Source organism: Scyliorhinus torazame, chromosome 6 (genome assembly GCF_047496885.1).
Source record: "Scyliorhinus torazame isolate Kashiwa2021f chromosome 6, sScyTor2.1, whole genome shotgun sequence".
NCBI classification, from domain to species: Eukaryota; Metazoa; Chordata; class Chondrichthyes; order Carcharhiniformes; family Scyliorhinidae; genus Scyliorhinus; species Scyliorhinus torazame.
The window spans coordinates 238116399-238144243 of NC_092712.1; the positions used below are offsets into that span (position 1 = coordinate 238116399).

The window sequence follows — 27845 nt, forward strand, 5'->3', positions numbered from 1 at the left end:
CACCTATATTTGCCAAGCCTAAGTTGTAACACTTATGTCAAGACTGTTCAGTTAATTTCTGTTAAAATTGTTTATTTCACATGGCGTGTTATCTAATTTCATTTTGTTTGTCAGTAAAAAGAGGTACTTTTATTAGTTTCATTTAGCACATGCTTGGAGGCAATCAGAATAAGACAGCTGATACTTAAAGTTATTTGCCTTATTTAAGATGATGCTTAGAAAATGAAATGGAAGACTGCTCTCACACTCTGGTGCCAGTCAAGAATAATGGACATTTGCGAAAGGTATTAAGAGAGCAAATGACAATCTTGTACCCATATTGTAACAAGGGGTATATATAATTATCCGAAATAGACAGGGATAGTATTAGTGTAAAGGGCAGAGAGAGTAGAGAGATTGTGGTGTGTGCTCCAACGAGGAAGGAGGCACATGGAAGTTGGGGAGCTATGTGCACTATACTAATTTAAAATAGTACTCAACAGATTTTAACCTTTTTTTTTCTTAATAAATTTAAAGTACCCAAATAATTTTTCCAATTAAGGGGGAATTTAGCGTGGCCAATCCACCTATCCTGCACATCTTTGGATTGTGAGGGCAGAACTTACACAAACACGGGGAGAATGTGCAAACTCCACACGGACAGTGACCCGGGGCCGGGATCGAACCTGGGACCTCGGCACCGTGAGGCAGCAGTGCTAACCACTACACCACGTGCAGCCCCCAGATTTTTTTACTTTAATGTAGAGAAATAAAAATGTAGACATATGGAGTTTAAAATATTTTTATATTTTTTATATTTTTATGAATGTAATTTCTTCATAAAATAAACAGCTTAATAATTAATTGAAAATAAAAATTGTAAGGTAACTAACTTATTATCTGAACAAATGGATGATTTTTATATTGAAGGAACTTCAGGAACAAAAATGGTGCAGTTAACATTGCTTGGTGTAGTCTATAGACCACAAACTAGTGGGAAGAATGTAGAGGAACAAATTTGAAAGGAAACTACAGAGTAGTACAAAATTTATAGAGTTATATAATGGGGACTCTAATTATCCAAATATAGACCGGGATAGTATTAGTGTAAAGGACAGAGAGGGTCGAGAGTTCCTAGTGTGTGCTCAGGAAAATTTTCTTCAGTACATTTCCAGTCCAACGGGGAAAGAGGCCCTTCTGGACCTGGTTCTTGAAACTGAGGTGGACCAAGTAGATCAAGCGTCAGTTTGAGAATATTTAGGAGACTGCGATCATTGTATCATAAAGTTTGAGCTGACTGTAGAAAAGGACTAAGAACAGTCAAAAGTAAGAAGAATTAACTGGGGGAAAGCCAACTTCAATGGGATAAGAAAAGATCTGGGCCAAACACAATGGGATAAGTACATATCTGGGCCAAATACACTGAAGTCAAAGGTTGGCAGAAGAAATGGTAGCTGAACAATGGGCTCCTTTTAAAGAAGCGATAATTCAGGCACAGTCAAGTTATGTTCCCTCAAAAGGGAAAGGAAGGGCAAACAAATCCAGAGCTCCCTGGGTGGCAAAGAACTTAGAAATTAAGATAACAACTTAAAAGATCATCAACTTGTTGACAGACAAAATGTATTAATTACTATAATTATAAACCACCTGTGGTTTTCATGCCATGCACAATTAAAATGTATTATTATTTGATAAACACTTACTGTCAATTATGTGGTACTGTGGTATGAATTGACTATGGATTCTGAAATGTCACACATTGAGTTATATATGCCTAAGTGCAATAATTTGTCATGCTATCTTTGCAAAACCCAAAGCAAAATATACACCATAAGCTTAATAATGAGTCACCAGAAAGCTTTGTGAGTTTGGTTGCATTTGCTTCCACTTTATCTAATTGAAGTAAGGGTCAGTCATTGTGAAAGGTCACAAACTCACCCAGAGGTAAGTGCAAATTGTAATGAGCAAGTGAAAAATAACAGTTTGTGTGGGAACAAAACAATCTTTCTTTTGTAAGATCATTTGTAAACTGGTGATTGCAGCATTCAATAGAAGCAATTTCAACCATTTATATGTTCAGGTAAAATGCATTCTGAATATTTAAAGTAAGTACAGGAAAGCTTTTCCATTCTTATTTAGAAACGTAAAAGTCCAGAGCTGTTTGAATCCTTTTATCTTAATCCAGTTGAATTTTATTTAATTTTGACGTTGTTGTCCAGTTTGTCAAAGTCCCAGAAAATTGCACTCATTTTCCTTGTCGTGAATTTTCCTGGTGGTATTTTCGATATTATTCCAGAAACATATAATCCAAATATATTGTCTGAAAGTCCATCAATACAATTAGGTCATCAATTGAACTTTTAAAAAATTAGATCTAAAATTTCTGTCATTTGACCTAGTGTTGAATATAATGAAATGTTTTGGAGTTTTTTTGCGAAAAATAAATATGACAATCTTTCTCAATTTTTTTTCAAGTATGGGATAGTTATAAAGTATTAGATTTCACCTGGCATTTGCAGAAACTGCAGAAGTTATTGGTCATTAAAAATATCTGGAAATTGTTAACACGTTCTTTTGTAAAAATTGATTACTGGGTGGATGTTTTGTCACTGCCAAAAGGCGTATTCATCTGAGTAACAATTTTTTTTCCAGTATACAAAAATAGTAAGCTTCCTGTCCACATAGTGTTACCTGTAAATTTTTTATATTGAATATCTTGTTTAAATACTGTTTTGAGTTTTGCAACTTGGTACGAATAGCATAATGTGAAAATGGACAGTTAAACTCCCTTTGTCTAGAATCCAAATACAAAGAGTAAAACCTTTGGTTTTCCTTTCCTTATGCATCCAACAGCGAGGAAGCTGTTCACTCAATTTCTGTCATCGTTACAAGCGGGAAATTTCATCATTTTCAGTTCTCAAAAAATAGTTAAATAATTCATTTGTTTGTTTTGTAATATTTTGCCCTAGAATTTGTACTGCAACCCTCTAACTCCGATGTTTTTTTAAAAGGTAATTAAAAGTAAGCAATTTATCTTCTGAAATTAATAAATGGTGATTTTAGCACTTTAAAGGTCATTGTATTTTCCTGAAAGATAAAAATAAGAGAGAGGGCATTGGGGTTATATCTTGCCTTTAATCTGATTTTCTTCTCTGAAATTTGTAAATCCTGGCATTATGTATCCTTCAGTGTAAATAGCCCTCTTATTCTGTTTCCAGAAGACAATCTATTTATAATGAAACAATGTTCAACATGCTTTACAACTCTGAAAATAAACACAATTTCTTCATTTGTTGATCCACTTCACAAGTGGCACAAGAGCTATAGTATTAAAATTTGATTTTATTAAGTGGGTGGTTTATCAATATTTGCTAGCGTGGAGAATGCTAAGTTGTAATTGGTCGTAAGTTATATTGAACTACAATCCAGGGAAGAATATCTTGCCTTTTGTTCTCATCATCATATATTTCAATGGTAATTCACACAAAAAATTGGACAAAATCTCCAGCTGGAGCCGAATCAGTGTTTTCTATAGGTTTAGCATAACATGCTGATTTTTATACACAATCCCCCTGATTATAAATCCCAGGATCCCATATATGTTATTAACTGCTTTGTTAACCTATCCTGCTACCTTTAAAGATTTGTGCACAATTCCCCCCAGGCTTGTCGTCTCTTACATCTCCTTTAAAATTGACCCATTTAACATATATTGTCTTTCTTCATTCTTCCTACCCAAATGTAGCACTTCACGTTTTTCATCTGTCATGTGTCTACCCATTCCAGTAGCCCGTATCCTCTTGAAATCTTGCTATCTTTCTCACTATTTACTACCCTTCCAAGTTTCATATCTGCAACTTTTGAAGTTGTGCCCTGAACCCCCCAAGTACTGAATCCTGAGAAACCAGTGATGACTCTCTCCAATCTGAAAAATTCATTTGTTACAACTTTCTACTATTTAGCAATTTTGTACATGCTGATACTGCCCCTTTTATCCCATGGGCTAACATACTTTATCAAACAGCTTTTGAAAGTCCATGTACACAATATTTAAGGGGCAGGCTTTGTCCACCATTTCTGCAACTTCTGAAAATGTGGTTAGTTAAACAAATGAATGCAGATTCTCCTGCAGAAGTAATGCTTGTACATGTGGCTGTTAATCTTTTCCCAGATAATAGTTTTGAACAGCTTCCCCACCACCAAGGTTAAGCTGACTGGTCTATAATTGCCTGGCTTATCCATCTTCCCCTTTTTTGAACAAGGGTGTAATATTTGTAGTCATCTGACACAGTACCAAAAGAGGATTAGAAGATTGTGGACGACATACCTGCAATTTCTACTCTTCTCTCAACAACCTAGAATGCATTCCATTGGGAACAGCCCACCTATCCACTTTAATTGCTGCCAGTCTTTCTAGTACCTTATCTTTCTATTTTTATCTCCATTTTTATTTAAATTAAAGCAAATCTGAATGACCTTTCGTTTTACAAAAAAATCCCCAAAGTAGTCTTTGTTATTATATGATGTAATTGCAGGAATTTTATAAGAGCTGGAATATAGTGAGCTGTTTATTTTTTAAATTTAGAGTACCCAATTATTTTTCCAATTAAGAGACAATTTAACCTGGCCAATTCACCTACCCTGCACATCTTTTTGGGTTGTGGGAGTGAGCCCCATGCAGACACGGGGAGAATGCACACGGACAGTGACCCGGGGCCGGGATCGAACCCGGGTCCTCGGTGCTGTGAGGCAGCAGTGCTCACCACTGAGCCACCGTGCTGCCCCAGGAATATAGAGAATTACTGAATCATTTTAAAGATTTGGATGGATTTGTTTATTGTCACTTGTACCGAGATACAGCAAAAAGTTTTTTTCTGCGAGCGTCTCACCAGATCATTAAGTACATGAAAAGAAAATACATAGTAGGGCAACACAAGGTACCGGCATCGGGTGAAGCATACAGGGGTGTAGTGTTAATCAGGTCAATCCATAAGAGGGTCGTTGAGGAGTCTGGTAACAACGGGGAAGAAGCTGTTTTTGAGTCTGTTCATGCGTGTTCTCAGACTTTTGTATCTCCTGCCCAATGGAAGAAGATGGAAGAGTGAGTAAGCCGGGTGGGAGGGGTCTTTGATTATGCTGCCCGCTTTTCCCAGGCTGCGGGAGGTGTAGATGGAGTCAGTGGATGAGAGGCAGGTTCGTGTGAGATGGCTGTGTTCATGACTCTGAAGTTTCTTGCAGTCGGATAGGATGAGCTTTCTATGATGCATCTGTAAAGGTTGGGAAGAGTTAATGTTGAAATGCCAAATTTCCATAGTTTCCTGAGCAAGTATAGAACGGTTGTGACTGATCTTTAAGTTGCTGTTGCTGCACATCTTTTTTTTAAATGTGGTTTAAAAACTCAACATAAACCAAGAAGAATATTAAAGCCTCAAAACAATCCAAACATATTGATGTCAATGACGAAATAAAAAAATCTAAGAGGACCTTTTAACTGATTTTGTCAGTGCACATGCATTCCACAAAGCAATCGCAAGACTTGAAGAAGGAACCTAAAGATGCGATCCTGTTTATTACAAATTCTTAGAAATGTGACATGTACTCCATTTGTAGAATCTGTGAAAGTGTTTTTATCGCCACTTGTCTATTATCATTTCAACACAACAAATATAGAATATTTCCAGCATTCCTTGCATGACAGCTGGAAAACTTTTCTGTGCTTTGGCTGCTTGCACTGTTCCATGTTCATTAAATATACACCTGAGATTTTTGAGACAAGCCCCAATTTTATTTAGCTATCTCATGCTCCTCAGTACCTTCTCTCAATCAATCCATATCTTTGTCGTTTTGTTCTTAACCGTGGTCTCAACAGCAAGGATTGAATATGATTTGAATTCAACTTATTTGAATACTTGCTTCAGAGTGCATGCTTCACAGCCTTAGATAAGGTCAGAAACTAGTGATTAGCTTGCAGATTAAAGCAGGCATTTTCTACAATCGACTGAAGGATTAGACTGCCACCCTTTTTATATATTTTCTAGTGGTGATTTCACTTCTTGCTGAAAAGCAAAATAAAATTGTTTCTGGCCCATTAATCTTGAGACTACAATTTGTATTTTTCTGATCGATATTTAAAACTTTTGTGTGACCTCTGTTTTGGGTTATAATTGTATATAGTTGACCAATATCAAATTGTTGATTGCTTTACTAACAACAATCTAGAAGTATGTTGAGAAAATATTTTTATAAAGCTTTGATAATCTAACAATGACAGTGTCAGCTATGGCTCAGTTTGTTGGCACTCTCGCCTCTTGGTCACAATGTTCCAGTTCCAAGATCGACTGCAGTGCCTGAACACAAAAATCGCTGACACTTCAGAATGGTTCTGGAGGAGCGCTGCACTATTGACGGTGCTGTCCTTTAAATGAGATTCCATCAGCCTGCTCATGTGGCTGTAAAAGATCTTGACACTGTTTGGAAGAATAACAGGGAAGTTTTATCCAGGATGTCCTGACCAATATTTACCCTCAAACTGTTCACAAATGAAAACAGATTATCTGCTCAACATCACATTGCTGATTGTGGAAGTTTGCTGTGCACAAATTGGCTTATGTGTTTCCCACACTACAACAGTAATGCCACTTCAAAAGTGCTTCATTGGCTGTGAAGTGCTTGGAGACATCTGTTGATCATGAAAGGTGCTGCATAAATGCAAGCCACTTTTTATCATAATGGCCATGAGCTAATCAGTTCCAGGTGATGCAGTGGCAGTTACCTCATTCCTTTTGGATGTTATATCAAATAACTTTTTTTAAATCGTTAATACTGTAATCCAAATTATATATTAATTTTCTAATGCTTGTCAAATATATCAAACACTCTGCAACCATTTGTGTCATACTTCGTGATTTGACACTTATGAAGCTGGATGTAGCGCTTTCCAGCTGCCACTAGATGCCTTCAGCACACTTCAAAATGTTTTGCACAATTTCCGCTTACTAATTTAACTAGAAATTTATTAATGTTATAACAGTAACCTATTTATCAAAGAGTGTTTTGGTGTCTTGCATATCAGTGTGCAGATTAACAAGTGAGCAAGTACATGTGTCTTACACTTTGATCTTTATTGTTACTCAGAGCGCTGGAAATCAGATGTTGCTTTTTGCAGCAATGGCATTGAGTGTGCATCTAATTAATGACAAAGTATCGGGAATGAGAAAATTTGTCCCTAAGATCTTACCCCAAATTCTCTGAAAGGCAGAAAGTTCTGTTTAATTCTAATGCACAATGATCAAGCAAATTTCATCTTAGGCAAACCATGCTGATTAACTAAAGCACTCTAGTCACTAAATATGTATGGACCAGAAAGCACTATCATTTTAACAAGTCCCTATATTCTGAATATTTATATTAACTTAAAAGCTATAGAAAGCTGTTGTTCAAAAACTAACAATATTAAAAAAGTAACTAATGGGTTTCTTCATCCTTTAAGCAGCCCATTTCCTACACAACCCACAATAATCTTATCCCAAGTCGCTTACAATTGCACTTTCAAAATCCCAAATGTCTCACCTTTGGCTCTCTATTTGGTACAATGCTTTTGTAACCACCAAATTGCTTAATTATTCCCTCACCTTCACCCTGTTGCACTTGGTATGGTTCCATGTTCCTCTTGCAAATCTAAGATGTATGCAAAGAACAATACAGCCCAGGAACAGGCCCTTCGGCCTTCCGAGTCTGCACCGATCACCAGTCTCATCTAGACCAACTGCCTGTATCCTTCTATACCCCGTCTGTTCATGTGCCTATCCAGATAAGTCTTAAAGGTCGCTAACGTACCTGCCTCAACCACCTCATTTGACAGTGCATTCCAGGCCACCACCATCCTCTGTGTAAAAAGCTTTCCCCACACATCTCCACTGAGCCTGTCCCCCCTCACCTTGAACTTATGCCCTCAATTTTCTCAACTTCTATCAGGTCGCCCCTCAGCCTCCGTCTCTCTAGGGAGAACAATCCCAGTTTATTCAATCTCTCCTCATGGCTAATACCCTCCAAACCAGGCAATATCCTGGTAAACCTTTTCCGTACTCTCTCCAAAACCTCCATGTCCTTCTGGTGACCACTGTGATACTGTGACCAGAATTGGACACAGTATTCCAAATGTGGCCTAACCAATGTTCTATATAACAAACATAATTTTCAAGCTTTTATACTCTATACCAACTCCGATGAAGGCAATCATGCCATATGCTTTCTTTACCACCATTTCCACCTGTGCTGCCACTTTTAAGGATCTGTGGACCTGCACGCCCAGGTCTCTCTCTGACTCGATGCTCCTGATGGTCCTGCCATTTATTTTATAGCTCCCACCTGGATTGGATCTACCAAAATGCATCACCTCGCATTTGTCCGGTTTAAATTCCATCTGCAATTTCTCTGCCTAATTTTGCAGTCTATCTTTATCCTGCTGTATTTTCTGACAATCTTCATCACTATCCGCAAACTCCTGTAATCTTAGTATTATCCGCAAACTTGCTAATCAGACCCGCTAAATTTTCTTCCAAGTCATTTATATATATTACAAAGAGCAGAGGTCCCAGTACTGATCTGTGCGGAACAGGTATATTTAACTGGGTTTGACATTCGGTTGACTTTCCATCCATCCTAAACCTGGTAGGATCAAATCACACCTCACTCACCTCTGCCAAATTGACCACTACTTCAGGAATGGCTTGGAAACCAATGATAACCAGGCCTTATTTCCTACACTGCCACCTTCTCCTTACACCAGTACACCCGTCCCGTTCTCTTCCCCCCCCCCCCCCTGTCTCATTTGAACCCCCAACAAGTACAAGAGCTCATGGATTAGATTTTATCACTAAGACTGAGACCATCCATTCAATTGTCTTCTCTGCTTCTTACTCATCCAATCACCAGCCAAGAGAAACATAGGCCAATCACCCTCTCCCTCAGTCCCGAATCCTATCCTTCTCCAGTTTTTCTCCCACCTCCCCTTGTGTCTCTTCTGTCTTCTTACCTATCAGATCTTGGCAAGTCATGTTGCAGGTGTATAGAACCTTAGTTAGGCCACACTTGGAGTATAGTGTTCAATTCTGGTCGCCACACTACCAGAAGGATGTGGAGGCTTTAGAGAGGGTGCAGAAGAGATTTACCAGAATGTTGCCTGGTATGGAGGGCATTAGCTATGAGGAGCGGTTGAATAAACGCGGTTTGTTCTCACTGGAACGAAGGAGGTTGAGGGGAGACCTGATAGAGGTCTACAAAATTATGAGGGGCATAGACAGAGTGGATAGTCAGAGGCTTTTCCCCAGGGTAGAGGGGTCAATTACTAGGGGGCATAGGTTTAAGGTGAGAGGGGCAAGGTTTAGAGTAGATGTACGAGGCAAGTATTTTACGTAGAGGGTAGTGGGTGCCTGGAACTCGCTACCGGAGGAGGTGGTGGAAGCAGGGACGATAATGACATTTAAGGGGCATCTTGACAAATACATGAATAGGATGGGAATAGAGGGATACGGACCCAGGAAGTGTAGAAGATTGTAGTTTAGTCGGGCAGCATGGTTGGCACGGGCTTGGAGGGCCGAAGGGCCTGTTCCTGTGCTGTACATTTCTTTGTTCTTTGTTTGTTCTATCCACCTACGGCTCTCTCAACCCATTAAAACTAGATCATTAATCAGTCAAGCTTCTCTAGTCCCCGTGCTAGCTGACATTTTAATTGACTCTCTTCCCTCAGCTATTCTACTGCCACTGTTAGGTAAGCTACTCTGTTCGCAATCTTGATGCTCAATTCAACCCTAAGCTGAGTTTCTGACACCATTTCCTGTCCATTATCAATACTGTTCTAATATCCCCCTGACCACACTCCTATCATTTCTCTAATAATAACATTATCTATATTTGCAGTTCCATTGGGAATTTAATATGTATTATAATAATAATCTTTATTAGTGTCACAAGTAGACTTACATTAACACTGCAATGAAGTTACGTCAAAAATACATTGAAGGAGAATTCAGAATGTCCAATTCACCTAACAACCACGTCTTTCGGGACTTGTGGAAGAAAACCAAAGCACCCAGAGGAAACCCGTGCAGACACGTGGAGAACGCACAGACAGTGACCCAAGCCGGGAATCAAACCCGGGACCCTGGCGCTGTGAAGCAACAATGTTAACCACTGCGCTGCTGTGCCGCCCATACTATAGTTACTGCTATAGCTCACCCTTAGCTCTGATGCCTGTATTTTATCCTGCACCAAATCCCAGTCACACATTATTGGTGTCTTTATTGGACTACATTTTCCCAAGTTCTCATTCTCATAGTTAAATCCCTTTATGGCCTTACCCCTCCCTATCCTGTAAACTCCACCTGCCGTACAACCAACACCCTTGCCCCAGGAACACTGATTCTCTGGACTCTAGCCTTTTGTTTGTCCTTCTCCCGCATCTGCCACCCCAACCATGATGGATGTGCCTTCCAATTGCCTAGATTCCACACAACAGAATTTCCTTACTACTTCAGCCTCTTACCTACCTTTCCTCCTTCAAACAAGCTTTTGGCCATTCCTTGTGGTATCTGGTCCTTTGGCTCAGTTGTTGTCTTCTGGATTATGCCTTTATAAACACTTTGCAACATTTCTGTACATTGGAGCTGCTGTATAAACACATTGTTATTACCTTTTAGAAATTAAATTTCTATCCTATAATATTATTCCCTTACTGGGTACTCTGCAACAAGTGGCTCACCTCCTTCAGTGCCTTTCCACCATCTACAAAGCTCAAAAGTGTGATGGAATACCCACCACTCGCTTGGATAGGTGCAACCACAGCAACGCTCAAGAAAGTCGGCATCACCCAGGACAGGGCAGTTCACTTGATGGGCACGCCGTCATTGGACTCAATATTCACCCATCCAGCACCAGCTTACTGTGGCTGCACTATGTACGATCTACAGGATGCATTTCAGATGCTCACTGAGAGCACTTCAACAGCAACTCCCTCCTCTATGACATCTACCATGAAGAAGAAGAGTAGCAATGTCATTTGAACATTATCTCCACATTCCCCTTCAAGCTGTACACCATCCTGACTTGCTATTTTCCTCACTGCCTCTGGGTCACTATTCTGAAATCTCAAGCTAACACAATTGTGGAAGTGCCATCACCACAAGGACTGCAAGGGTTGCAAAGGAAGACTCATCTTAGGTTGCCTAGAGATGGACAAACAATGTAATCCTTCCCCATATCCCCAAAAGAGATTCAAGAACTCAAGTTTGCTCTCTTTTGGGAGCTAGAGGTTTTGAGTTCCAATCTGTCCCCAGATCTTGAGTACTTTACATGGATCACAGTTCGAGCTTTGGTTGGAACATTTTTAGTGTACATGAGAGAGAGAAACTGAGTTCCATAATTGGAGTTTTTATCCTCAGAACCATTTAGTTCCACTACTTTCCTGAAGAACCATCCAGTTTTCTAACGATCTCAATCAACCATACAAAATATTCAACAAAACATCCTTGAAATACAGGGAGGAGGGGGAATAAAACATTTTTAAAGTTATTTTATTAAAGGTAAGATATGAAATAAAATCTTTTGTGAATAAATGTCACTTTGGAATAGGTTGACATGTTTGCACTTGGATCAGAAAAGCTTTAATGCTGAACTTGGATATTGTGGCTGCAACAGTCAGGCGGGCCTGGACTATAGCCAATTACTATTTGTTCAAATTGCTGTTCATTGGAGTCATGACTTTAGGAAGACCACCACACTGACAACTGCTTTAGTAAAATCTACAAATCCACCTGAGAAGTATCTTTCTGGAGAAGGAGGAAATTAAATAAATAAGTATCTTAAAATTCAACCAACCCATCATGGGTTGTAGGACAAATAATAAACATCATGAAAAACAGCTGAGTGAGAGGTTTGGAGAAAGAACAAAGTTACTTGTATCTTAAACATGTTTTGTAAAGCTGTAAGTAAATAAAATTGTATTGCAAATATATCAGAGGAACTGTATCCTTTAAGTTGTGTCATTTTTACTTATTAATCACGAGGTATTTCTTCCTTCGATCTGCTGAATTACAACAAAAGATTTTGCATTGCTGAAACCATAATAAATGTAAAAAAAACACTTTCAAATCCCACCAGAAAAGCCTAGAAGATATATTTTGGGATTATATATATAATACATATATGGAAAAATTGAAGGACCATTGGTAACTAAAGGCTTTTCCAGAGGCTATATATCAGCAATAGATGAGGGACTAGATTGTGGACAAGAGGTGGATAGAGTGAAGGCAAAACAGCATGTTAACATTGAACTTTGGATGTTTTAGATCACTTCCCACTGTACTTCCCTTGCATTGAAATCAATGGAAAATAATGATGCAGCAGAGTGTCATAGGCTTGTCTAATAGCACTAGTTTTACACCTCCAAAATTGAAAATCCCCCTGCCAGTATTCTAAATGTGGCCCGACTAATGTCTTAACAAGATTGTGTGGCTTTTCTTGCCGCGCAGTGCATCCTGGCAATCTAACACACAAAACTTCATCATGTTGGTACAGTCATAATCTTGCAACTTGCAAGGCATAGGCTTGGCTGTACCAACGTGCTCGAGGCTTTCAGTTCCAGGATCATTCCCCTGCAGAATCTAGATTTGCTAATAAGTTTTTCTCATCTAAGGTCATACCCCCGCCCAGATCTTTGTACAATAAATGAACTTGCAGGCAGTTCCCCTATTGCTTCCAACTTATCATAGAATAGTATCATAGAATCCCTACAATGCAAAAAGAGGCCATTCGGCCCATTGAGTTTGCAACGGCCCTCTGAAAGAGCACCCTACCTATACGCAATTCTCCACCCTATCCCCGTAACCCCAATTTAGCATAGCTAATCCACCTAACCTGAACAGAAACTAGATCACAGAAAAAGATGAAGTGAACTGGTCCTGATACCCAACAGGAGTTCATTCGTAACCAGTCCCTATGCGAAGCCATTGTCACTGATAACAATTGTGTCTACAAGAATGCAACCAATTCCTTATCTGGCCCAAAATCTGCCAACTAATATCCTTAGCAAATTCCATAAGATATTTTACCTCATCCACATAAAATGTCATGTGCCAGCTGTCTATCTATTCAGCCAATATGTCTACGCCCCAGAGAAGTCTTTTTGCAGTGCAACTTGTTGTTTGTCAACCCTTCTGTAAAAGCAAAAGAAGGAGGAGTAGTTAATTAGTCCCTCTAGCGTGCTCTGCCATTCAGTAAGATCATAGCTGACCTGATTGTGGTCTTAATTCCACTTTCCTGCCTACCCCATGACTCATGCTTCCACTTCTATGTCATCAGATTTCTAATAATGACCTTTTATTGTCACAAGTATGAAGTTACTGTGAAAAGCCCCTAGTCGCCACATTCCGGCGCCTGTTCGGGTAAGCTGGTACGGGAATTGAACCCACGTCGCTGGCTTTGAAAGCAGACCAATGCAGGCCAGCAGCACGGTTCAATTCCCGTAACAGCCTCCCCGAACAGGCGCCGGAATGTGGCGACTAGGGGCTTTTCACAGTAACCTCATTTGAAGCCTACTTGTGACAATAAGCGATTTTCATCACAAACCAGCTGTCCAGCCCACTGAGCGAACCCAGCCCTGTATTTCACAATGATTTCAGTATCATTTCACTATATCTTTGTCTAAATTATTCATTTACAACCAACTTTTGAAATGTATACACTTGTCAGACCTCTACTCTGAGCTGAGCTTTCAACAACATATCCTCGCCACAAAGACTTATTCCACCTTTGTAACGTTGCCCATCTCTGCCTTTGCCTTAACTTGCCTGCTCCTGAAACCCTCATCCATGGCTTTATCAACTCCAGGCTTAACTTCTAATAAAAACAAAGCAGGTCAGACAATACCTGTGGAGAGAGAAATAGTTATTTCAGGTCAAGGACCTGCCGTCAAAATTGGGGAAAAAAAGAAATGTAATAAGTTTTAATAAATAATGAAGCAGAGAAATGGGAGGCAAAGAACAAAAGGAAAGATCTGTGATGGAGTGGAAGGCAGGAGAAACTAAACGAAAAGGGATGATTGTGCAAAGTAAAAAAAAAGTAAGAGTGGGACAGATAAAGAAGCAAAAGATGTACCATGGGGCATAAATGCAAACCAGAAAATCAGCAGTTGTCATCGGAAGAAAAATGGCAGCAACCAGTGGTTAGCACTGCTGCTTCACAGCGCCAGGGACCCGGGTTCAATTCTGGCATTGGATGAATGTCTGTGTGGAGTTTTCACATTCTCCCTGTGCCTGTGAGTGTTTCTTCCGGTTGCTCTGGTGTCCTCACCACTGTTCAAAGATGAGCAGGTTAGGTCAATTGCCCATGCTAAAAATTCCCTTTAGTGCCCAAAAGATGTGCAGATTGGGTGGGGTTAATCGGATCGGGCAGGGGTGTGGGCTGTAGATAGGGTGCTCTTTCAGGGCCTCCTTCTGCACTGTAGGGATTCTGTGAAAGTGTATGAAATTAAACTTTTGAACTCTATATTGGGTCGAGAAGGCTGTAAAGTGCTAATCGAATTATGAGGTGCTGTTCCTTGAATGTCAGTGAACAATATAGGGGACCAAGGTCAGAGAGAGGTGGGTGGGAAATCAATACACGCAGAAAACTGGAAGCTTGGGGGTATGCTTATGAACTGAAATGAGGAATTCTACAAAGCAAACACTGCATCAAGAGCAGCTAATAAAATGTACCAAATGGTATGAGGTAGAAGTAAACCGCTGTTTTCCCTGGGAGGCAAAAAGTTATATCTCCTGCACATGGCACAATGCTGACAACCGTGGCATTGTTTTTGGTGGCAAACTGACCTCTACCGTGCAGAGGCTGAATGCTAACTGGTGACTGTTACCTGGACCATGACCTCATCAAGATTGCCATAATCTACTGTGGAGGTTTTCCCTCCCCCTCCAGTCTTGTGGTTCCCCCAATGGGCAGCACAGTTGCTTCACAGCACCAGGGACCCGGGTTCAATTCCCGGTTTGGGTCACTGTTCTCCCCATGTCTGCGTGGGTTTCCTACAGATGCTCCGGTTTCCTCCCACAAGTCCCGAAAAACGTGCTTGTTAGGTGAATCGGACATTCTGAATTCTCCCCGTGTACCCGAACAGGTGACGTAGTGTGGCGACCAGGGGCTTTTCACAGTAACTTCATTGCAGTGTTAATATAAGCCTACTTTGTGACAAAAGTAAAGATTATTATTATTTCACACAGCCATTTTCCCAAGGTCCACAAACAGGGCTTCCCTGGTAGACCTGTTGTTTCAGCCATGTCTTGCCCACAGAACTGTATTTTCCAATCTCAAGTATATTTTTTGTTTCCTTGTTCGATCTCTGTCCAGCTAAATCCACAATTTTTACAACATCTTCCACCATTTCAACAGGTTTCCTTCCCCTGACTGTTCCCTTTTTCACCATATACGTCCAATCCTTCTTCACCTCCATTATTCAGCAGTAGTGGGGTTTGAGGGATCTCCGCTTCCTCCTTGATGGGGCCCAACCACCTGCCTATTTGTAGCATATGTGGAGCATTCTTTGTTCCAGTCCTATTCATGTCGCCACTTCTTTTTCCAGTACACTGGTGCTGTTGCCCCTCTCTGACACTGAACTGGAAAACTTAACTTTGCTCTTAATTTTAACCTACACACAGTCCATTTTCTGATTCTTCCTTTCCTCAATCTCTCTCTTTCTGGGAAAAGGCTATTGATAAATTCTATAAAATACCTTGACTACACATTCCCCCCCCCCCCCCCCCCCCATCCCACCTGCTGTTAAGACTTTAGTCCATTTCCCAAATTTTCCACCTCCATTGCATCTGTTCTGACTATACCAACTTTGCTTCCGATTTGTTTTCCTATTCAATCTAAGATTCCCCTCCACTATTGTCTCAGAGCCCTCAACCGTGTCCATTCCATTCCATGTACTGCTGTTCCCTCTTTTCCTCTTCCGTCCAGAATCATGTTAGAGTTCCCCTTGCCTTCACCTATCAGCTTCAATATTCATTGGATCATCCCCTGCCATTACTGCCACCTCCTGTGTGGTGCAACCACCAAACACTTCCTCACCTCCCCTATCAGCATTCTGAAGGGATAGGATCCTACTGTGCTGATCCTTAATCACAAGCCCCTCGCCGCTACCACCTCCTATCCCAGCCATTCAAAGCCCCAAATATTCCTTCCCGGTGAAACAACAATTTATTTATATATCTTTCAATTTAGTATACTGCTCCTTTCTCTTTTAATAATAATCGCTTATTGTCACAAGTAGGCTTCAATGAAGTTACTGTGGAAAGCTCCTAGTCGCCACATTGCCGGCGCCTGTTCGAGCAGGCCGGTATGGGAATTGAATCCGCGCTGCTGGCCTTGTTCTGCATTACAAGCCAGCTGTTTAGCCCACTGTGCTAAACCAGCCCCTTTGCGAGCACCAAATGCAGACTGGACTGTTTTGTGAATGCCACCAGTCAATCAGGACTCCACACTTCATCTCTCTTGTTACTTTAATTTTCAGTCCCACTCTGTTATTGATCTCTCTGATCTCCATCTCCTACACCATTCCATTGAAATTGAATGTCAGCTTGAAGAATAATACCTCATTTTCTTGGTCGGTGCTTTCGAGCCATCTGGACAGAGTTTAAAAATTTCAGTTCATAACCTCTGTGCCCATGTTTTTGAATAGCGGCAACTGTTGGTGATGATTCTGCTATTTCCGTTCTCGCAACCCATCTTTTGTTTCTATACTTGCCCCATTATGATCACCTTTAAGCCATCAACTCTCTTTATCATTTAATCTCTCCTACATTTCAACCTATCACAGACTTTCCCCTTAGTTGTTCCCCAACCTTTCCCATCTTTACTGATTGAAACATTTTAAATCTCTTAATTTTTTCCAATTCTGGCCGAAGCCCATTGACCTGAAACATCAACTGTTCTCTTTTCACGCGCTCAACAAATTAAATGTTCCCCTGGCTGTCTTCCCATTTACACCTGCCATAAATTTAAACTCATCCAAAACATGACACCAAATCCTACTCAACAATTTTCAAATTCTCATCTATGTATTCAAATCCCTCCAAAGCATTTCCTCTCCCTGTCTCTGTGATCTGCAACCTGCTAATAATTGTGTACTTTCAACTTTGGCATCTTATGAGGCCCTCAATTCCTTTGCGTCATCATTGGCAGCTGTGCTTTCAGTCATAAGGCCCAAAACTATGGCATTCCTCTGTAAACGTCGCTACCTCTAAAACCCTCCTGAAAACATATTTAACCAAACTGCTGATTACCCATCCGAATATCTCTTCCTTTGACTCAGTATCAAATTTTATCTGAATACACTTGTGGGATGTGTTCCTATGGTCGAGGCAGGTTGTTAATGATGTTGACTGCTGGATTCTACTTAAACCTTTTTTCCACTACGAGTATCATCAATTAACCCTAACCCTTCACTTCCTATCTACAAACCAATTTTCCTTCTATATTGCTACGATTCCTCTTGTACCATGTGACCTAATTTAATATAAGAAACCATCTACAGGCATTTTGACCAAACACCTTTTGAAAACCAACATTCATAGCTTGTTTTGCATTCCTTGATCTATCTAATTGGTCCCTCCCTTGTTTTTCCCCAAAAATATAATCCTTGGCCAGACCCCGGCCATTGGGGGACATGGTTAGGGACCAACAACAATTGTTTTAAGTAGATGAAGTTTGAGAGTCAAGATGCTTACTACGTTGCTAAAGCCATAATATTCCATAGGTTTTGAACAAACAAAAGTGAACTTCACCAAACAAGTTCAGAAAGATAAACAATTTACAATATCTAACTTATACTCAAGTATTCAGAGGTGCATGTGGATTAATAGGCACACCACAAAACACAATAGATGACATGTGACCAAAACAGATTCCATGGAGATCTCAACAACCCACCCAGACGTTTGTCACATTGCGAGCCAACCAATCTCACTGAAACTTTGTCTTTCTCACGAGGATATCAGTTTCCACATTTGAAGATCTTGTCTTGGAATTCTCTTCAAAGGTCACTCTCACTCAGCAGCCTCAGCAATGACCCGCCACACAGGTTTAAATCTCACTTTCTGAAATTCCATTCCCCTAGATTTCCAAGTGCACTCACATGTCACTATCCAAGCACAATTTTCAGATCTTCGAACATGCCAAGCAAAACACTGCTCCAAAGGGGTACATTTGCCCCAATCGCTCACATGATTAATCAACCTTTAGTTGCCTTCTTGGTCTTTCAGGGCTTCTCTCATGTCCACTTTGTTTAATGTCTGCTCTCAGCAGCTCCTTCTTTATTTTGGAGTCAATTTCTCTGCTTTCCTTTAACTTAACGAGACCTATGTTTGGCCCATTCTTTAAATCCCTCACTTGGGGCTCCCATTTGGGACTTCTTCCTTTCCCCCTCCTATGTTCCTCCCTGGAAATCTACTTGATAATGGCGCTCATAATTAGCTCATCTGTCTTGCCTTTCCCATGACGTTCTTTGCGCAGGGGTGGTCCTCAGCCTGAAAAATGTATAACGGTAGTACTGAGCATGTGCTCGAATGGTCTGAAGATCATTGGAACTTGGAATTCCCAATCTCCAGTAAAGAAAATGATGAGTTTAGGTTTCATCGCAAAATTCAGGCATAGCTTGACTTTAATAAATCCTTGGTGCCTATTGATTGCTTCATGCATTAACGAATGCTCTGTAATTATTACTTTATATGATAATTATTGCTTTGTATGTTAGTTATCTACATTCATGTATAATCATGAACTGTGAGCTTAGTAGAAAGCATTTCACATGCAGTGAGACGACAACTTCCTGATTTGTGTTCATGGCATACAAGATCTGTCAATACATACAGAAGAATCTGCTGCGCTGTCTCTGTAATAATATGTGGCAACCTGTGCAATTTCTACTCTTATCAGCTTTACCTTCCACACCATCCAACCATTCCAATACCAGTGTTTTAAAACTTGATTTTTGAAAGAATAGCAAAAACCAAAAGTCAGCAAGTTAAAAATGAAACCTCTCAGTGTATCATGGATGTTCTTTATTAATGACTGCTTATTTGCTTGAATACTCTGTTCATCATTGTTGCCATAGCAACAATAGGTGTGAGAACGTTGGAATGTCAATGATTTCTTTTAGACTTGACTTCTACGTACTGTATCTCATTTGCGGTATTAGGTAACTATTGATAAAATTGCTGCTCCTCACAACCTCCTCTATTAGGCAGGAACGTTGGGAATATTTTTTTCTTAATGACTCATACTGGAGCTGTGACCCTGATTGTTTATTGAAATGTCGCTCAGAAATCAGATTGTCACTGCTCTTCAGTCTTGTTCCAAATGTACAAATAAAGTGTTCAGTTTTATTCCATTAAGAAGGCTGTTTTCTTTTCCTATTTAATTAGATGTGCCACAATCCCTGTTTGTTGTAGAAGTTTTAAGATGGAATCTACCAAAACATAATATGTTTCCATATGTTATAATGTTGAGTATTTTCCATTAGAACTCTTATGTGGTCTGAATGATCTGTATCTTAAAAAGAGCCAATTGTATTGCAGAAAAATTAGCAGAAGAATTAATTAAATTGGTGTATTATTAGGAACAGATACGTGAAAGAGGTTTTGAGGAACAGCAATTTTGTCGATAGTTACCTAATACTGCAAATGAGATACAGTATGTAGAAGTCTAAAATAAATCATTGACATTCTAACGTTCTAACACCTATTGTTGCTATAGCAGCAATGAGGAACAGAGTATTCAGGCAAATAAGCAGTCATTAACAAAGGACATTTATGATGCAGTATGAGAGGTTTCGTTTTTAACTTGCTGACTTTTGGCTTTAGCTATTATTTCAAAAATCAGTCTGTGCTTCAAACAAAAACCATCACTGTGGTCACATTAAGCACCTCAAATATTCTCATGTTTAAAATATTTTACCTTACTTGCACCTAATTTGAAATGCATCGCTCCCAAGGCATTGTGGTTCCCAGCATCTGGGCAACATGGTAGCACAAGTGGCTAGCACAGTGGCTTCACAGTGCCAGGGTCCCAGGTTCGGTTCCCGATGTGTGTAAAGAATGACTGGCACAGTTTCTGAGTGCCACTTTTAGCAAAGACTATGTTGATGTCATGTTTTGGAACTTGTTTTTTAAATGATTTTTTTCATGGAAAGGATTCTGATTTACAGGAGATGTAACCATCTTTATTGGCAGAGTCTACTTACTGGTGAATTTCTGCTGGGTGAAGGTGTCAGAGAAATGGCATTCTCTGACTGGGGAGACAGTTGAGGACAAAGGGATACATAATAAGTTAGCACCCAGCTGGTCTGGGGAAAAGATTTTGGCTAAGTACGCAAAAACTCATTCATCAGAAGCCCAGAAATTATCAGAATTGGAAGGGTAACCAGGAAAAATTAAGCAAGCCCACAATTAGGGAGAGTGTGTATATTTTTTCTTATTTAATTGTTCTTGAGATTTCTGTAGTTAGTTGAATTAAGATCAAATTTGATTACATCAGTTTTTCTGTACATTCACTTGCCATTTATAAAAGAAATCATAAATACTATAAACATAAATTAATTCATAATTGGTCTTCTTTCACATTGTTTTAGTTGGACTCCGAAAGTTTGGAGATGAACACATTAAAGGCATGTTGAGATCACAAGGGATATTACTGTTACTCCCTGAGTTATACTCTTCCATAAATAATTACAGGACACTGTGCAGAAAGATGCTTGCCCCATTTACAGGAGTAACCAACACCTATGTCCTTGAGATGTTGTATAAGACTAACTCAAATTTGCAACAAGTAGAATGCCTACAATGCAGAAGGACGCTATTCCACCCATCGAGTCTGCACAGACCCTCAGAAAGAGCATGCCACTTAGACCAAGCCCCCACCATGTCCCAGTAACCGCACCTAACCTTTTGGACATTAGGGGGCAATTTTGCATGGCCAGTCCACCTAACCTGCACATCTTTGGACTGTGGGAGGAAACCGGAGCACCCGGAGGAAACCCACACAGACACAGGGAGAATGTACAAACTCCACACAGACAGTCACCCAAGGCTGGAATTGAACCTGGGTTTCTGGTACTGTGAGGCAGCAGTGCTGACCACTGTGCCACCCACAAAGTATTTTGTGTAAAACTTGCAAAGAGAGTCTTCTGTCCATCCATACATGCATCATTGACTGCCGCATCTGCAGTAAAGCAGTTATCATCAGAAACGATTGATGAACAGAGAAACTTAAGATCTCTTGGTTGTGCCTAGGGGATTGGCTACAGTTACTTCAAAAATAAAATATTTTCACTGTTTGGACTCTTGTGAGAGCCATTAAAGGAGCTGCAAGTAATTTATTTAAAAGAACAATATGAATAGTCAATACAGTGTGTGTATATATATTATATATATATGATTAAGGGATGCACAGTAGTTTGAACTGGAGGATTATGACATGCACAATAGTTTGAAATGGATGATAGTAAATTGGCAGAGATATAAAACAGGTTGGCAATTTAAGCTGTTTGTGCTGCACGCATTCAAAATCTGTCCCTATTTCTGTTAAATATATGTCCACGATAAAGTATTTACCAGCTGTTATTTAACTCCCCGGCCAGTGACCCTGGGCCCCAACTTTCCAGACCTCTCTATTAAACTTCCCATTGTCTTAGCGTTCACTATAGGATCCAGTCCAGTCCAGAAAGCACCACAACTCTGCTCTCAGCACTGGCCCGCATTATCCCACACTGGGGTCTCTACTACCTTGAAACTCCAGCTCTCAGATTCCTTTTCTCTGTAGCTCCACCTTGCCTTAGACCACTGGGTTCCTGTCTCCCTGAGCTCTTGGGCGGAATTATCCCTCTTCCCCCCCCCCCCCCCCCCCCCCCCCCCCCCCCACGCCGGGTGGGAGAATCGCCCGGGCATCGCGCGAGTCCCGCCACGCCGTCCCGACGCCCGCATGCAATTCTCTCCCCCCCCCCCCCAAACCGGCGCGACGCGAATCATGGCTGGCCGCTGGGAGAATCGCCGCTTGCCGTTGGTAATGGGCGAGCGGCGATTCTCCGGCCCGAATGGGCCGAGCGGCCTGCCCAACACGACAGGTTCCCGCCGGCGCCATCCACACCTGGTTGCTGCCGGCGGGAACAGCGCAGGAATGCTGGGGGGGGGGGGGGGGGGGGGGCCTGTGGGGAGGCGAGGGGGGTTCCTGCACCGGGGGGGGGTGGGGCTCAAAAGGGGTCTGGCCCGCGATCGGTCCCCACCGATCGGCGTGCCGGCCTCTCTGAAGGAGGACCTCCTTTCCTCCGCTGCCCTGCAAGATCGATCCGCCATCTTCTTGAGGGGAGGACGGCAACCGCGCATGCACGGGTGACGTCATTTACGCGGCGCCACTTTTACGCGGCGTCAAGGCCCGGCACGCGTAAATGACGCGGCGCCGCTCCTAGCCCCCCGGGGGCGGGAGACTAGGGGGCTGGGAACGGCCTCCGACACCAGAGTGAAACACTCCGGTTTTCACTCCGGCGTCGGGACTTAGTCTCCCGATGGGACAATTGCGCCCCTTGTTTGGGAAGGAGAGGATCGTTTTGGAAATATTTATTTATATAACACCCTTCACAACATCCAGATATCCAAAGCACCTTGCAGTCAATTAAGTACTTTATTTTTAAGTTGTATTTTATACAATTGACAGGGCAGTAGGTCCTTTTTGATGCAGGAGGTTTGTGCCAGTGTTTATGCTCTCTCCACTATACTTCATCTCACCCTATTGATATATCCTTTTTATTTCTTCACCATATATATCTAGCTTTCCCTCTATGTTACTTGTCTCAACACTCCCATGTGGAAATGATCTCTCTCTAAGCAAAGTTTCTCCTGAACATCCAAGTGCAATCTAGGGAACATAGGCAGCAAGGTTCTCCAACCAGCAATGAAATAATGACCAGGTAATTAATCATAGATTATCATAGAATTTACAGTGCAGAAGGAGGCCATTCGGCCCATCGAGTCTGCACTGGCTCTTGGAAAGAGCACCCTACCCAAGGTCATCACCGCCACCCTTTCCCCATAACCCAGTAACCCCACCCAACACTAAGGGCAATTTTGGACACTAAGGGCAATTTATCATGGCCAATCCACCTAACCTGCACATCTTTGGACTGTGGGAGGAAACCGGAGAACCCGGAGGAAACCCACGCACACACAGGGAGGACGTGCAGACTCCGCACAGACAGTGACCCAATCTGGAATCGAACCTGGGACCCTGGAGCTGTGAAGCAATTGTGCTATCCACAAGGCTACCGTGCTGCCCATCTCATGTTAGATGAGAATAAATATGGATCAGGACGCAGTCGAGAGCTCCAACATTCTTCGAATGGTGTCATGTGATCTCATATTCACTGAGCATATATAGACTGGCCTCTTTAAAATCTCATCTGCACCTCCCCACAGTGTAGCACACTCTCAATAATACCCTGATGTTTCAGCCATGATAATGTGCTCAAATCCCCGGAGTGAGACTTGTGGGCGGCACGGTAGCACAGTGGTTAGCACTGTTGCTTCACAGCGCCAGGGTCCCAGATTCAAGTCCCAGCTTGGGTGACTGTCTGTGTGGAGTCTGCACGTTCTCCCCGTGTCTGCGTGGGTTTCCTCCGGGTGCTCCAGTTTCCTCTCACAAGCCCCAAAAGACGTGCTGTTAAGTGAATTGGACATTCTGAATTCTCCCTCTGTACCTGAACAGGCGACAGAATGTGGCAAATAGGGGCTTTTCACAGTAACTTCATTGTAGTGTTAATCTAGAACATAGAACATTACAGCGCAGTACAGGCCCTTCGGCCCTCAATGTTGCGCCAACCTGTGAAACCACTCTAAAGCCCATCTACACTATTCCCTTATCGTCCACATGTCTATCCAATGACCATTTGAATGCCCTTAGTGTTGGCGAGTCCACTACTGTTGCAGGCAGGGCATTCCACGCCCTTACTACTCTCTGAGTAAAGAACCTACCTCTGACATCTGTCTTATATCTCTCTCCCCTCAACTTAAAGCTATGTCCCCTCGTGCTAGACATCACCATCCGAGGAAGAAGGCTCTCACTGTCCACCCTATCCAATCCTCTGATCATCTTGTATGCCTCAATTAAGTCACCTCTTAACCTTCTCTCTAGCGAAAACAGCCTCAACTTCCTCAACCTTTCCTCATAAGATCTTCCCTCCATACCAGGCAACATTCTGGTAAATCTCCTCTGCACCCTTTCCAATGCTTTCACATCCTTCCTATAATGCGGCGACCAGAATTGCACGCAATACTCCAAATGTGGCTGCACGAGAATTTTGTACAACTGCAACATGACATCATGGCTCCGAAAGTCAATCCTTCTACCAATAAAAGCTAACATACCGTACGCCTTCTTAACAACCCTCTCAACCTGGGTGGCAACTTTCAGGGATCTATGTACATGGACACCGAGATCTCTCTGCTCATCCACACTGGCAAGAATCTTACCATTAGCCCAGTACCCTGTCTTCCTGTTATTCCTTCCAAAATGAATCACCTCACACTTTTCTGCATTAAACTCCATTTGCCACCTCTCAGCCCAGCGCTGCAGCTTATCTATGTCCCTCTGTAACTTGTAACATCCTTCCGCACTGTCCACAACTCCACCGACTTTAGTGTCATCTGCAAATTTACTCGCCCATCCTTCTACGCCCTCCTCCAGGCCATTTATAAAAATGACAAACAGTAGTGGCCCCAAAACAGATCCTTGTGGTACACCACTAGTAACTGGACTCCAGTCTGAACTTTTCCCATCAACCACCACCCTTTGTCTTCTTCCAGCTAGCCAATTTCTGATCCAAACTGCTAAATCACCCTGAATCCCATGCCTCCGTATTTTCTGCAGTAGCCTACCGTGGGGAACCTTATCAAACGCTTTACTGAAATCCATATACGCCACATCAACTGCTTTACCTTCATCCACCTGTTTGGTCACCTTCTCAAAGAACTCAATAAGGTTTGTGAGGCACGACCTACCCTTCACAAAACCGTGTTGACTATCTTTAATCAAATTATTCCTTTCCAGATGATTATACATCCTGTCTCTTATAAACCTTTCCAAGATTTTGCCCACAACAGAAGTAAAGCTCACTGGTCTTTAGTTACCGGGGTTGTCCCTACTCCCCTTCTTGAACAAGAGGACAACATTTGCTATCCTCCAGTCTTCTGGCACTATTCCTGTAGACAAAGATGACTTAAAGATCAAAGCCAAAGGCTCAGCAATCTCCTCCTTAGCTTCCCAGAGAATCCTAGGATAAATCCCATCCGGCCCAGGGGACTTATCAATTTTCACACATTCCAGAATTGCTAACACCTCCTCCTTATGAACCTCAAGCTCTTCTAGTCGAGTAGCCTGAATCTCAGTATTCTCCTCGAAACATTGTCTTTTTCCTGTGTGAATACTGACGAAAAATATTAATTTAGCACCTCTCCTATCTCCTCGGACTCCAAGCACAACTTCCCACTACTGTCCTTGGCTGGCCCTACTCTTACCCTCGTCATTCTTTTATCCCTGACATATCTATAGAAAGCTTAAGGGTTATCCTTGATCCTACCTGCCAAAGACTTCTCATGTCCCCTCCTGGCTCTTCTTAGCTCTCTCTTTAGGTCCTTCCTAGATAACTTGTAACTCTCGAGCGCCCTAACTGAACCTTCATGTCTCATCTTTACATAAGCCTCCTTCTTCCTCTCGAAAAGTGTTTCGACTGCTTTAGTAAACCACGGTTCCCTCGCTCGACCACTTCCTCCCTGCCTGACAGGTACCATACTTATCAAGGACACACAGTAGCTGTCCCTTGAACAAGCTCCACATTTCCATTGTGCCCATCCCCTGCAGTTTTCCTCTCCATCCGATGCATCCTAAGTCTTGCCTCATCGCATCATAATTGCCTTTCCCCCAGATATAACTCTTGCCCTGCGGTATATACCTATCCGTTTCCATCACTAAAGTAAACGTAATCGAATTGTGGTCACTATCACCAAAGTGCTCACCTACCTCAAAAGCTAACACCTGTCCTGGTTCATTACCCAGTACCAAATCCAATATGGCCTCGCCTCTCGTTGGCCTATCTACATACTGTGTCAAGAAACCCTCCTGCACACATTGGACAAAAACGGACCCATCTAAAGTACTCGAACTATAGCGTTTCCAGTCAATATTTGGAAAGTTAAAGTCCCCCATAACAACTACCCTATTGTTTTCGCTCCTATCCAGAATCATCTTTGCAATCCTTTCCTCTACATCTCTGGAACTTTTCGGAGGCCTATAGAAAACCCCTAACAGGGTGACCTCTCCTTTCCTGTTTCTAACCTCAGCCCAATCTACCTCAGTAGACGAGCCCTCATCAAACGTCCTTTCTGCCACCGTAATACTGTCCTTGACTACCAATGCCACCCCTCCCCCTCTTTTACCACCTTCCCTGAGCTGACTGAAATATCTAAACCCGGCACCTGCAACAACCATTCCTGTCCCTGCTCTATCCATGTCTCCAAAATGGCCACAACATTGAAGTTCCAGGTACCAAACCATGCCGCAAGTTCACCCACCTTATTCCGGATGCTCCTGGCATTGAAGAAGACGCACTTTAAACCACCTTCCTACCTGCGTGTACACTCCTGCAACTTTGAAACCTTACTCATGACCTCACTACTCTCAACCTCCTGTATACTGGAGCTACAATGCAGGTTCCCACACCCCTGCTGAACTAGTTTAAACCCTCCCGAAGAGCATTAGCAAATTTCCCCCCCAGGATATTGGTACACCTCTGGTCGACCATCCCGTTTGTAGAGGTCCCACCGACCCCAAAATGAGCCCCAATTATCCAGAAATCTGAAACCCTCACTCCTGCCTGCACCATCCCTGTAGCCACGTGTTCAACTCCTCTCTCTCCCTATTCCTCGTCTCGCTATCACGTGGCATGGGTAACAACCCAGAGATAATAACTCTGTTTGTCTTAGATCTAAGTTTCCACCCTAGCTCCCTGAATTCCTGCCTTACATCCCTATCCCTTTTCCTACCTATGTCGTTGGTACCTATGTGGACCATGACTTGGGGCTGCTCGCCCTCCCCTTTAGAATCCCCAAAACACGATCTGAGACATCACGCACCCTGGCACCTGGGAGGCAACACACCAACCGCGAGTCTCTCTCGTTCCCACAGAATCTCCTATCTATCCCCCTAACGATGGAGTCTCCAATGACTAATGCTCTACTCCTCTCCCCCCTTCGCTTCTGAGCAACAGGAACAGACTCTGTGCCAGAGACCTGTACCCCATGGCTTACCCCTGGTAAGTCCCTCCCACCCCCAAAAGTATCCAAAGCGGTATACCTGTTACTAAGGGGAACGACTACAGGGGATCCCTGTACTGACCACTGTGCCATCGTGTCAATTTTGTGGCCTCGGGACATCCCAAAGCACTTCATAGGCAATGCAGAATTTCGTTGAAGTACAGTCGCTGTTGCTTTCGAGGAATCACTAACGTGGCATCAGCAACTGATCAAAGAGGTCCTTCCACAGAGACCCAGCATCTGCACACCTAAGACCACTGCATGGACAGGCCAGTCTCCTCTTCAAACCAGATGCCACTTTGACAAGATGTACTTGTAGAAATCAGTAAAACTAGTTTTTAGATTTCTGATTTGAGCTATTTTGTATGAATTTATTTGAAATAAATTGTATGGTTTGCTCAATGCAATCTTTAATATTTATTGGCACCTGATTGGTTTGTTAGACAATTTTACAACAGGACGGAT

General features: G+C 42.0%; 1 protein-coding gene across 8 annotated transcripts in view; it reads left to right on the forward strand.

The window, feature by feature from the left end:
* Positions 1 to 27845, forward strand: part of LOC140425346 (triple functional domain protein) — an 801905-nt gene that overhangs the window by 558020 nt on the left and 216040 nt on the right. Inside the window, exon 35 of one of the 8 annotated variants that reach the window (XM_072509518.1) lies at positions 10731 to 11936. The exons of the other annotated variants lie outside the window; for them this stretch is intronic. Within the exon in view, the coding sequence (XP_072365619.1) occupies positions 10731 to 11039 (309 nt within the window). The 3' untranslated portion in view covers positions 11040 to 11936. Of the gene's footprint in view, positions 1 to 10730; positions 11937 to 27845 lie in introns of those variants that run through there. 8 annotated transcript variants of the gene reach the window in all.